Source organism: Tubulanus polymorphus, unplaced genomic scaffold (assembly GCF_964204645.1).
Source record: "Tubulanus polymorphus unplaced genomic scaffold, tnTubPoly1.2 scaffold_52, whole genome shotgun sequence".
Classification (NCBI taxonomy): Eukaryota; Metazoa; Nemertea; class Palaeonemertea; order Tubulaniformes; family Tubulanidae; genus Tubulanus; species Tubulanus polymorphus.
Window position 1 is genome coordinate 74,980 of NW_027437458.1, and position 13,843 is coordinate 88,822.

Below are 13,843 nucleotides of genomic sequence, written 5' to 3' on the forward strand. Positions count from 1 at the left end.
ATTTTTAACTGTGGATCCTTTTTGAAATTCGCGGTTTATAGGAAACCTAACCAACGCTGAATCCTACCTCCATTACTTCTCTTTTACTTCTCCAGATATTTAACTCGGTTTAGCTCAGGGATTATTTCTTCGCGCTTTTAGAATTCGCGACCCCTCATTTCTACCCGATGAAATTCAACATATTAACCAATCTCTCAAAAAACTTGCCATATCCGATTTCATATTGAAAAAAGCTCTCCTTAAAGCTCGTACTACGCATTTTAGAAATAACAACCTTAGAACTCCTACCTTGGCTACCGATAAACAGCCTATCATTGTACCGTATGTACCTTTCCTCGAGAATTCTAAAGTTTCTCTTCGGTCACTAAATAAACAACTTATCTTTACAATTATAAACTTAGTAATATATTGATCAATAACAAACCGAAAACTGAATCCCTAAACTGTGGAATTTATAATATACCTTGTAAAGTTTGCGACAAAGTATATATAGGAGAAACAGGTCAGAACCTTAATCAACGCATAAAAGAGCATACGTTAGATGTAAAAAACTTTAAACCTGAAAGAGGAGTTGCTAGTCATGTATTTTAGACTTCACACAATTTTGATTTCGCTAATGCTGAATTAATTTACCCTTGCAGCGATGAAACTAAAAGACATATTTTGGAATCTGCATTAATAATTGAAAATTCTAACAACGTTGTAAACCTAAACAATGGTTTTTCACCCCATAATAAACTTATATCTAAACTCCTCTGTAAACTGGTTAAACTCAACCCTTGATTCCCCTTTGATTATTTGTTATTTGTTCTCTCATCTATTTTAGTCTCTGTACTTGTAATCACCATTGTTTTAATTTAAGTGCCCCCTGTTTGTCTTTTTACTACTGATTTCTAGTTCTGATTTATATTTATACTCTCTATTGTTGTTTATAATTACCCCTTAGTTTGCTTCCCTTTAATCTATTTTAGCGGGTAACTGTTTCTACGTTAATTTTCCTTTAGTTTGTATCATCTCTGATTACTTGAATTAGTCTCTTTGTCTCTGGATTGTATATATATCTCATAATTTTTGTAGTTTCTCATTATTCCTGAAGATGACTATTAGGATATAGTCGAAACGTTGAAATAAACTACTATCTCAAAGTTTCATTTTCGGACTTTTTCGTTATAATTGTGGGATTCTCTCTACATGGCCTTCAACGTTTGTTGGAATCTTTCAATTGCACCTTGACTCTCGGAATGATACGCAGACGAACAATGTTGTGATTTACCCAATTGGTCCATTACTTGTTGAAAGACCCCACTGACGAAGTTTGACCCTTGGTCACTTTGGATGTGAGCTGGGAGACCAAAAACCGTAAAAAACTTTGTAAATGCCTTGAGAACAACAGGGGCAGTAATCTTTCTGAGCAGAACTGCCTCAGGAAACCGTGTCCCCTTGCACATAATCGTAAGTAAATATTCGTTTCCGTTACGTGACTTAGGGAGTGGCCCTACACAATCACACAGAATTTCACTAAAAGGTTCTCCAAAAGCCGGGACTGGGATCAAGGTTGCACGCGGTATAACTTGATTAGGACTATTGCCAGTGACTTGACATGTATGACAGGTAGCACAAAATGCCGACACATCCTTCATCCCAGGCCAATAGAAATGTTGGAGAATTTTCTTATAAGTTTTCTCAACCTTTAAATGACCACCAAATGGCGTTTCGTGAGCTGTTGAAATGATTAAATTATGGTACCTTGAGGGTGCCAAAATTTGATAGACAACTTCCAATTGATTATCTACTCTAACATCAGATGGACGCCATCTGCGCATCAGCACCCCAGACTGTAAAAAGAAACCAGTCTGGCCATCCACATTATCAGGACTGTCTGCAGCCAGACTGTAATACCATTTGAATGATAATTCTTGACTTTGAGCTTCAATTAAACTAGGTTTTGCAATTTCCATAAACTTGTTAGGATCAACACCAGCTGATGAAAATACCTTAGCCAAAAATGTATCGGACAAATCAACGGTTTCAATAGCCTTCTTTTCACAGGCGGGAATAACTGTTACATTATTTCCAGTGGGTCTAGCATCTACTTCAGAAGTCTTCTTCGACATAGAGCGAGTAACTACACAATGAGGGAATAGGTCTTGATATCTCCGTTATCAAGACCTCTACTCTATCGTCCGTCCGTGGCTTAGCCGAAACAATAGGATTGGCGTTATGTACATTATCGCCCGCCAAATCATTTCCTAGAAGAAATGACACGCCAGGAACTGAAAGAAATGGGCGTACCCCGACCTCTACCCATCCAGTGTATAAGTCACACTGCAAAAACAAATTATGAATGGGACATTCACTTATATCAGGTCCTAAACCACGGAGCAAGACATCTTTACCCGTGTAAGTATCATTATTAAACGGCAATACGTCTTTCAAAATCAAGGACGTAGATGCCCCAGTATCCCGAAGGACAATGATACTCACCGGGTCAGACTGAGAGATAGACACCAGACCACTTCGTAAAAACAGACCATACGATTCTCTTGGGTGTGTAAGCATCGTCACATTCCCACCAACTTCTACACCAGTCTTGGAAGTACTGGAGTTGTGCTCTTTTCTTTTTTGCTGAAGTTTTAAACAATTCGACATTAAATGACCCACATTTTTACAATAACGACAAATTACTTGACCTCCAGAATCGCGAGCGTAATTTGACTTTGGACTAACAGCAACCTTGCCAGCCTGAAAACTCATAGACTCATTCAGTGAACCAGACTTGATATCTGAATTATAAAACAGAGCCCGCATACGTTGACTGTCTAAATCCAACTGCCTCAAACGCATCTGCTGCTCGTTCTCCAGTTGACACATATGCAATTGATGAGTCCGTTCCTTCTCCCGTTCCACCGCCTCGAATCCCATTTCCAATCTGCGCTGCTCCAGTTCACCACCAACATCCGCGACTGGTAACCTTAAAGACTCAGATTTTAACATACCCTTAACCACATGAGCATTAGCAATTAAGGTTTGAAGCTCAGCCTTCCTCATAGAGGTTTGCGTGGAAAGCCCATAATGTGCTGCAACACTGAACAGATCTGCTTTCAACAATCTATACAATCCCTCCGCTGACGGGGATAAAACGAACTGTTCAGACCGTTCAGACATTGTCATTAATTTTCAAATATACAACACTGTTCAAACTATAAAGTTTCGAAATTTCCAAATGTTAGTTCAGAAAGAACATAACAAAAAGCAAAAAGCATACACCGACAGAACGCGAAAGTTCTAAATACTGACGGGGCCGGAAAAGGTAGAAAAACGATTACAGTACCTTTTCACGACTCCGGAGCCAGACCGCTATTCGCCAGTTTGACAGGCCCCCAATTTGTTACACGCGGGTCAAAGACAAATCCTCTGATGTGGAGTAAACGTCTAAGCTAACAAGAAACTGCTAACAACGGATATAAAACAGCGCAACACTTTAATAGTTCCAAGAACGGCCTAGGTCTGAATGACTAATACAAGCCCGGCAGTGTTATATATATGAGCCGGCATTAAGGAGGCACAAACTGTGACAGCTGGATTAAACCAGTGAACCACTGCCGGAAATGCAAGTCAGCCAGGCAGTACAATACAATTCTTACAATAAAATACCAGGTAACAGTATAAAATTGCAATGACCTCAATTGGGGGGGGGGGGGGCGTTGTCTCAAAGAGCGAATGCGATTGGCTGTTTTTCCATGAGACCGCTACTACTATGTGAAAATAAATGACACTCATCCTATTTGATTTCAACTTTACTAGGACCTATTTCGTAACCTATTTTGTTTCGCACTTAAGTACAGTTTGTAGACTCCACTCAACTCGATATCATTGGGACCAGAAAAAAAAAATCAACGATTTTAGCGGAATTCGATCTGGGGTTTTGACGAAATTTGTAAGAAAAATCATTGAAAAATTGAACCTCAATAAAACATTCAATCCAACATGGCTTGTTTGACAAAAAGATGCAAAATAAAAGTAAATTTACTTGGTGCGAAAATTGATCGATCATGAACAGCCACTTGCCGTATTACCGTAGTGAAATTTTTAATAAGTGAACGGGCAACAGGCCCTTAATTTTTGGGTATTTAGGATCACTAACCAAGCTGGAGATCGTTTACGTACGAATGACTAAATGTCTCCATGTAGCCTACAATTCAAAGCAGTAAACACATGCATTTTTTAACCGATACTTGTTGTTGCTGTCGGCATTTGAGTTTAGAGGAGTTTGAACGTAATTTTGGTAAAAAATAGTTCGAGTTGAACGAATATTCGAGTTGAGCAATTTCGAGTAGAGTGAATTCAAATGTCTGGTTTAACATAGGAGACAGCGAATAACTTTCGACTTAATGGGATTCAAGTTGAGAGGAGTCTACTGTATTTTGTAATTCCATTTAGTACTTTAAAATTGACCACACAAAATTGATGTTTGAACATCATATCTTAAATATTATGCATGCATTTAATATGTACCATTGAATTTTACTAATGAAGTAAATACATATGTTAATGCCAATATGGAGTTCCCAAGGTTGACCATTTCCTGCAAAATCTTGAAACTGCATGTATCAAAAACAACTTAATCTTTACCCAGTTCCAAATATCTTAGCTCATATTTACCATTAACATAAACCAGTTTTATTTTCAGAATGTCAAGATATAGTAACTTCCCGTGTTGAAGATATACCGGTTGATAATTATGAAATAGTTGATTTGGCAGTGGAGGCATCACAGCCATTAGATGAACCTCATGAAATTGCTAATTTGACTCTAAAACCATATAAGGTAAGGGTGGACTAATTACTTAACGTATGACCAACTGAAATTGTGCATTTTCATGACCCTCTGTTCAAATGCTGAGATTTTGGGAATAATGAATGAATTGTTGTGTACGGATAATATTTAGATACAAACTGTATATACAGTCAAACCTCGTTATAACGCCACCATCGGGACCTGGCTAATTTTGGCGTTATAACGAGAATGGCGGTATAAAGAAATTATCTATATGATCCTCCAAATCATTTACCAAAAGCATTAAAATACCAAATAAAAAGGTGTAGACTCAATTCAAAAAGGGCAGCCAAAAATTATTTTTAGACATAATCGGCCCCTGATTCAGATTAAAAATGCTGCTTTGCCTACCATGACAGATTTTTTGCAAGGCCTTCATCTTAAAGCGTCAGGAACACACCAGGTTAGCAGGTACCCTTCCTACTGGTGTGTCATTGCTTGTCATCACTATCACACATTGTACGCTGACACATAGCGTGCGTGCAGGGTAGACTTAATCTCGATGGCGGTATTATGGGACAAATTAACAATGCATTACTATAGGAATGTATTGTAAATTGTGTGGCGGTGGGCGGAAAGCGAGGGGCATTATTACGGGAGAATTTAACACTAAATTAGATACGGCTGAATGTTGCCACGGCAATATGACGGCGGTAGGTGAGAATGTTTATTGAAAGCTAGATGATGATGGTCTGCAAAATTCCATCGGTTCGGCTATATTCTAACATAAGTTTTCACTTAAATTGCCCTGCCAGCTCAGCACACTCACAAGGCGGGAGCGGCCCCTTATGCACTCGGCAGATGGATTCGCTTTGTAATGCGCACCAGGAAAAATAGCTTTACAAAAACTTTATTATCTTTTCCATATGTTGAACAACAGTGATTAAATTTACACGTTATTTGTCGCAAGTTGCAATATTGCGATGGTTATTTGCTGCTGCTGTATACGGAATTGAATCATCAGCCGGCCTGAGTCTACTGTGACACTAACGCCGGCGACGTTTCGATGCTACTTATTATGAATCAGTAAGGATTCTGCTTTCAGAAAAATTTTTCTGTTTTTGTTTTCATTACTCAGCAAGAGGGCCTTACTGTATGAGTTCATGGAAGAAAGACCGCAGTCAGTCGAGATGACCCTTACAGTTGTACATCGTTCATACGAATCATGTAGGCGAAAGTGCCGAAATTATTCTGTTAAACTAGTTTCTTCTTTCCCGCATTAATGAGGTTTAATAATACGCAGAGGCTAAATCGTTCGGCAGAAAAATTAAATTCATTTTCAGCATAAATGAAAATCGTACATTAAGACAAATTTACCTTAAGTCTGTGGTTCTCCCAACCAACAAAATCATTTTGAAAATTTGCCAGCAGATGTAAAACATCAACCAAACCACAGTATAACGTACCAATGATTCAAGGCCCGTGGGCCTCTTGTTTTATACAGGGGCAGATTCAAGGGGGTAGCAGGGGAGCGCTCCCTCCTCAAAATTTCAAGGTGCCCTAGAAAAATTTTTTTAAAAATTATTTGAGTGAAATTTTTCATTAAACTAAAACCATTCGTAATTGGCTGTTTCAAAAATATAGTTGATGTTTTCTGGTGACTTTCATGTGGGGGCCTAGACGACTCTTCCTTTTGGACTCATATCTTTTGCTATTTAATACATGTCTTGGGCTATTTAATATATGTCTTGGATACAGGATTCGCAAAGGCTTCCAAGAAAAGCCCAGATAGCTCTAAAATTGCATCAAATTTAGAAAATTCTGGCAGTGTCGACTGTCTTGAAATATCAAGGGATCTTATCCAGACATGATATAAGATGGTGCTTTTGCATATCATCAGAAGCATGTTTACCTAGTTTTTAAGCCCGGTACACATGAGGCAATTTTTAGTCGCTGGTTGCTGCGACCAATTTTTAAGCAACAGTTGAGTAATCGATCGCTTGGTGTCGCCCGTGTGCTACCACTGGTGACGGAGAGGCGATTATCTTTCATGCCAAACATCTGTATCATGTGACTTGTCAAGATGGTAACGCTACTACCTCGGGTTTTGCCGTATTTGGAAGTATTACATGATAATTATTCGCTTACTCATTGGCTAGTTCATGAGTTGCTCATTGCTCGGCGTCTCCAGCTTCCGCACAGGGGCAGCTCCCGAGCGATCGGTGAGAAATTTCTCAGCGACGAGCAATTTTCCGTCGCCCAATATCAAACATGTTTGATATTGGGCTTGATATTGTATTTTGATTTATACATACACTATCCTAGTCCAAATTCCTCTTTAATACATTAACAAAATTATCGGTTAATTCGATGCTGTAAATCCATATTTAATTGTAATATATGCCACTGTTTAAGGTATTTTTACTGGGTTAATCCGAATCAAAATTTGGCTATTCAGTAGTTTTTAGAAATAACTTTAAATTAAGAATGTTACTGAATGAGTGTTACTACAGCCTTAAGAAGGGCTTTCCCAGTGACATCCTTATAAGGAACATAATATTGATTGTTCTGCCATGTGCTAGTGAGTCATAGGGAAAAACCCTATACCATGTACATCCTTACTACGCAGTATACCATGATTTCATCTTTATCAGCTATTTATACGTTATTACGTTACAGTTATTACATTTATACATTTCTGCGTTATACAATACACCTTTTTTTCTAGATTTTTTCAGAAGTGACTGCGAAGCTTCCTCAGGCTATATTTTCCTTGATCCATGGAAGTGAAGACTTGATGTTGACCTCTCTACATGATGACTACAAAGTTGAATGTACGCTTGATTCAGCTAGCACATCTGTACTCTTCAAGGGTGACATCATGAATCTGATGAAGTTAGAAAATTCACTTCGCCAGCAAATATTTGGGTTGTCAGCCACCTCAACAACTCAAACACAAACAGATACCGTCAAATTCAAAGATTCTAGTATCTATTGCGATATTTTGAAACCTGTTTTCAGTAAGAGAGGACGGGAAGTTAAAAGTCATTCATTCGGACAGAATTTTATTGATGATTCTATGATTACTGGGGATCAAGTTGCGGATGATGAATACAATCATGTGAAGCGAAGGAAACAAAAGGGGCTAGCGGCTGTTACCTCATCTTCCAAACATGAAGTTGAGATGAGTAATGGCACACATGCCATGGACGAGGTAAGATTTTGTAACCCACTTGGGACTTAAGTCCCAATGGGCAATTGCGTTCACTTCTCGTTCATCTTCTGTCTGTGGACAGGTCCAGTTATTTTGGGAAGTTTTGTAGAACTTTGATCATTGGTTTGTGCATGTATCTACCCTAGATACATCTTATGCCTGAAAACTGTCCGGACCTGATTCAAGATGGCCGACTGGCAGCCATTGTTGTTCACCAAAATCTGCACTTTTTACACATTTGTAACCCCCATGTTAAAAGTATCCCCACTTGACAGTACTTATCTTTCTCTATGGTGGGAGTCTGCATCACTTCTTGTGACTGAGAAAAAAGATAATGGATATCGCCTTGGATTGCTTAAAAGCACTTGCAGGGTGGTGGTATAGAAAAAATTATTGGGAATCAATCCAAATTCAGAGAATATTGGCAAGAACTACCGTAAAAACTGGCGTATAAGTCGAGTTTTTAACCCTTGATTTTACCAAATTACTAAATTATTTTTACTAAATTATTGACCTCGACTTATACGCCGAGTACAGTTTTCTACGAAGTATTTTCAGGTCACAAGAAATATTGATTCTACCAGACAAAAAAGACAGTGTTCATCTTCTTACTGCTATAACAGTTTGAATAATTATTCATGATAAATAAAGTTATTTAATGAAAAAAACTTCTTTCATTTTGACACAGCTTCATTTAAAACGATGTATTTATATATGCGCGCTCATAGCAGCGCTTAATACATTAGGCTATATATAGCGTGTGACTCACACTACTGTTTCACTGTATGGTAGTGTATTATACCTGAGTGTGTGTAACAGTCTATTGATTAACACACAGCAGCAATCAGGCTGACGCGCGGCGGCGTGCGTGAAGGCACACATCGTTATCAAAACAAACTATTCAATACAATGATACTAGAAATTATTCTTCTGAGAGAAGGGACTCGACTTATAAGCCGGATATATGTTAAAATCATGAAATATAGGTCTAAAAATCGACCTCGACTTATACGCCGCGTAGACTTATACGCCGGTTTTTACGGTATTCATAGGTACAAATTTTAGTTCTAAAAATGGAAGTATTTCATAAAAAATAGGCATTTTTCTCAAAGGCGCTATCATTTCTCATCAAATAATTTTCTCATCTGCTTTGCTACGTTAAACCCTCTCTCCTGTCCAAGCCAATTTATTTATTCATGGCAAGAATAATTTAGGCAGCCCTATCCATGATGAAACATTTGACAAATATGGACCTTTAACCCTATAACTACCGCTCCCGAGATAGTCTGGAGCGTAATTTCACCCCAAACTGTCGCTCCCGAAATAGTCGGGAGCTGAATGAATATCACTAGGAAGTGTCTGCACCTGGCGGATATTGATAGAACTATATCGGTAGTACAGACACAAACTTAACTTCAAGAGTTTTAATGGAAAAATTTTGCGCTTTTACTTAAAATTTACGCTAAGAAAATGACTTGATGTGTAATAACAAGTGTGCTTATTGTCTTATGGATAATGCTAGATCAACAAAGCGACTTAGGTTGGACCAATTCGTTGATATAACACTTTTGGACATTTGAGTGATGAAGCGTGAGATGAGAATTCATGATAAATTAATTATATTATAATTTAATAAAGAATCCAATTTGAACAAATGCAGCTATTTTCAAGCATAGGTCTGCATTTCTTTTTGATTTAAATTCTTAGATTAAAAGCGCAATCATAAATTCAGGCTAACCTCTCATTATTGAAATGGTGGTTTATATTCAACGGTGGCCTGGATGTCTTTGCATTTTAAATTAAGATGTGCATTTCGGAGTGTTCGAATTTCCCTGAATTCTAATTACGCGAAATCATTGATTGTTTTTAAACAAAATATGCTATATCCATGTGGATTTTAAACATTCTAAAGAAATCATCTAAATTTAGCCCATATTTGACCGAATTTAATAGAAGAAACTTTGTATGGTATTCAAGATTTCATTTGGATTACGGTAACGGCCTTTGGTGATCGTCCCTGGGGTCATGAATGAAGAAATCCCGTAATAGAATTTTAAATATGATAAAATTTGTTAAGGTGAAACGGCAAAGTTTCGACTGTTGACTAACAGCCATCATCAGGTGGAATGTAGACATTCCTAGTGATTAAGGGCTTTTAGTCAGATGGCTGTCAGTCAACAGCCGAAACGTTGTGGTTTAACTTAAATAAATTTCATGATACAAAATTCTATTGTGGAATTTCTTCATCGATCTACAGTTAACATGGTTTAGAGTATTTTATTTGACTTCTTCGGGCCCTGTAGTCGTCTAGATCGAAAATTATTTACTTTTCGACACAAAAGGGATATACCACCGTGTTGGTCGCTATGAAAGGGATTCCCTGTATATCTGCACCTTAAACCAGTACCTTTGTTGGTTCTAGCCCATATTTGCTTCCAAATTCAAGTATTTTTAACGTTGGTTTACAATAATTTTAGAAAAAGTGTTTAGTTGGAGAAAACTGATAATTATCTTATAATTCAGCGATTCATTGGTTCATCGATTCAGCGAAGTTCAAACACCGTACATTTTGCGTGTTATTATATTGGCACCTTGAAATAAAGTCTCATAGAGATATTGCGGTGCTAAGTTTATTACTATTAAGAGGTAATTACTATTGGTTCGTTCTCTTATGGTGGTCAGTGCAGTTTGTTCATTCGTTCATCAATCACTGTCTAGTTAGCCAGTGTAATTGACCTGCTGACTGATAGCTGCTGCTGGGTTTTTGATAACCTGTATAAACAATTTACTCAACAAAGTAGGAAAGTATGTGAAACTAGAATTACAGCCTATTGCATTTCTTTCACATCTTAAGCCAAAAAAGATTTCTTTATCAAATGAAATTGCTGATTTCAAAATTACGTGAACATCTCAACACTGCACTTTTAAACGCTAATCTTTTGATCTTTTATAATAAGTTGGTAATTTCATTTCAGCCAAACCGTATAACTACGAAATAAGATTTTGATTAGGGTATTACTTCTAGCAAGCGATTAAACGATTCAATTTTCATTAACGAACAAGCGAGAACAGCGTGACAAAGTGAACATCACATGGATCACATGGAAATCGTTTGTATCGAAGTAAACAATTAATTCAAGGTTAATTCTAAGTATTTTAGTATTTTTTTCGTAATTCATTTTTTTAACGTATGATTTTATTTGTATATTCCTCTCTCATATACCCTTTAAAAAAATTAAGTCTAAAATTAAAATTTATTTTTTTGTCTTTCTTTTCTACAAAATCAAAGATTTATGAATGCACCAGAATGTTTTATAATCGCAAATGTAAAACAAAAATCTTAAAGGGTAACTGACACTTTTTTTAAATTTCAAAATATGATGTATTCTATTGATCTATACACTCATCTTCAACCGTTCTGTTCCAAAATGTTTAGTTTACGTGCAATTTGTGATTTTGTAACAAGATTTTTTACCTCACTTCATTATTTACAATCGCTTACTGTTCAGCGTCGGCTAAATCAGCAGGGGCGCGCTGCAACGTCATTAAAGGCAGAGCTGAGAAATAGCGTCTATAGAAATGCGTTGAATTTTGAGGAAACTGCGTGTATGTTCTGTTATATCTCAATGCCAGATTGTTTTACAGCTTTGAAACTGGCCAGGGAGGTAAAAGGATCTATTGTCTATTGCATAAACCTATTTCAAAGAATCAATGAGTAATTTGAATAGGCTAAATCGATCAAATTGAAGATGCAGATTTCAATCCGCTGCTATGAAGCTAATAAAGTACACTATGCTAAGCTCTCAGCACTGTTACTGCTGCTCCATAGTTCACCTATAGTTCAGCACCACAAGCATACTATACAGAGTCTTATAAGCAATCACAGATTTCGATCTCGCTAAAGAATAAATAGATTCATAATATTCGTTTACTACCGTATTTTCCGGCCAATAAGCCGAGGGCAGTTTTTTAGCCTAAAATACATGGATTTCATAAAGCTTCGCCCAATAAGCCGAGGCCCTTCATCAGAGATTTTAATTCACTGATTTGTCAATTAGTTCGTCTTAATTGACGATTTAAGAGGCTGACAGTAGCGCCCGCCGATGTGTGAGAGTGCTGTGTATACTATCATCGCCGAGTGACTGTGCTATATATAGACTCTTTCAGCTGATTACTATACACACAGCCATACATGCAGTACGCGGCTCACTGCTGATTTGCATATATACTAATGTATGAACTGACACGTGGTAGTACGATGAACTCGCGCGTTATATAAATGTATACCATTGCCGCTGTGCGGTGATGGAACAATCAAAGTAAAAATAAAATAGTTCAAAATAGATTATAATTGGTAGTAAATAATGACCTGAAATAAATATCGACCACTTTTCTTGATTTTGATGTTTTTCTTGATCTTGATTTTAATGTTTTTTTATTAAGTTTCACGCCGCAGAAGAGTTTTGATAGATAACATCACAAATCTTTCACAAACATCATTTCTAAGTTTTAAAATAGGGTGGATGAGAAAATATTCGAATTTTTTTTACCAAAGCCGCCACCAATACGAGGTATATTTCAAGAAAAGAATTGAAATTGTTCTTGCAGCTAATTCTGTCTAAGTTTCATCAGTTCATAAGTCGAAATATTCTTAGATCTAACCATGATCTTACTTACAAAAGGATGATTTAAACATCTGTGTTCCTTGCTGTCTACTAGAAAATGCCATGGATTGCTATTCAGATCCTATTTTTGCCCTTAGTTTGAACGTATATGATCCGTTAAACAGCTAATTATAATCATTAATATGTAGACTTTCAAAATCAAGAGGCATTTTGTCTCAATTCCAAATAGGTATAAAATTAAGTTGAATTGCTCTTGTAGCTTATTACCATGCATTCAGCAGAAGCAATGTATACACTGAACAGGTGCGCGAACATCAAAATCATCAATTCTGACAACTATGAAATCACATAGCCTTATTGTATACTATAACATATCGTTTAGTGTAAAAAGTAGAATATCTTCAAAAAAGTGTCAGTTACCCTTTAAAATTCTAAAAATTCTAGGACTGGCACTATATTCAGGGGCGGATCTAGAGGCAGACAATGACAGGAGCACAGAATTAAAAAAGGCAATTCATAAGAAAAGGCACTATCCATGACAGACGAGCGCCGAAGGCGCAAAGCGTTCGCGGGTGGTCTGGGGGACCTCCCCCAGAATATTTTTGAATTTCAACCCATTTTAATGCAATTTCCAGGCACCTGAGACACAAAAATGACATTCTGCAACAATTCTTTAAGAGATGGGAATTTATAAATATGGAAACAATGTGATAACGAACTTTATAGAATGCAATTAAGTATTTCATAAAATAAACAAGGTACATAACAAAATAATTTTGATTAACTACAATCTAAATGAGATTGCACATATCTCATTTTCTAAGAAAGATTTACACATTAAGATGAGGTAATTTGAATCAAAGCAAAAAGTGAAATATCTCACATTTTGGACTCTATAATTGAAGTGTCCAGGTAAGTACTTTTCAGCAGTTTTCATACACTGATTACATTTAAGATATTATCAGAAGAGTAACATAATAATATCCAATATTAGAGGCGTAATGACTAATCAATAAGCATTGCACAGTACCTACTAATTGTGTCTTTTGACAAGAGACAGTATCTTATGGTAAGAGACAGCTAAAAAAGTACATGTAGATTTTTCACAGCAGGACTAAATGACATATGAAAAGGAATGTGAAACAAAACGCTCCATTCAATGTTTTAATGCTATTTAATTTAACTTTAGAATTTGACAATGATCCCCAAGTATGGAATTTAATTAATT

The 13,843-nt window shown here is 36.7% G+C and overlaps 1 protein-coding gene across 1 annotated transcript in view; it reads left to right on the plus strand.

The window, feature by feature from the left end:
* LOC141914601 (uncharacterized) overlaps positions 1-11,125 on the plus strand; it is a 49,625-nt gene extending 38,500 nt beyond the window's left edge. Inside the window, exons 3-5 of the mRNA XM_074805840.1 lie at positions 4,691-4,827; positions 7,505-7,990; positions 10,966-11,125. Coding sequence (XP_074661941.1) covers positions 4,691-4,827; positions 7,505-7,990; positions 10,966-10,989 — 647 coding nt within the window. The 3' untranslated portion in view covers positions 10,990-11,125. The remainder of the gene's footprint in view (positions 1-4,690; positions 4,828-7,504; positions 7,991-10,965) is intronic.
* The last annotated feature ends 2,718 nt before the right edge of the window (positions 11,126-13,843 follow it).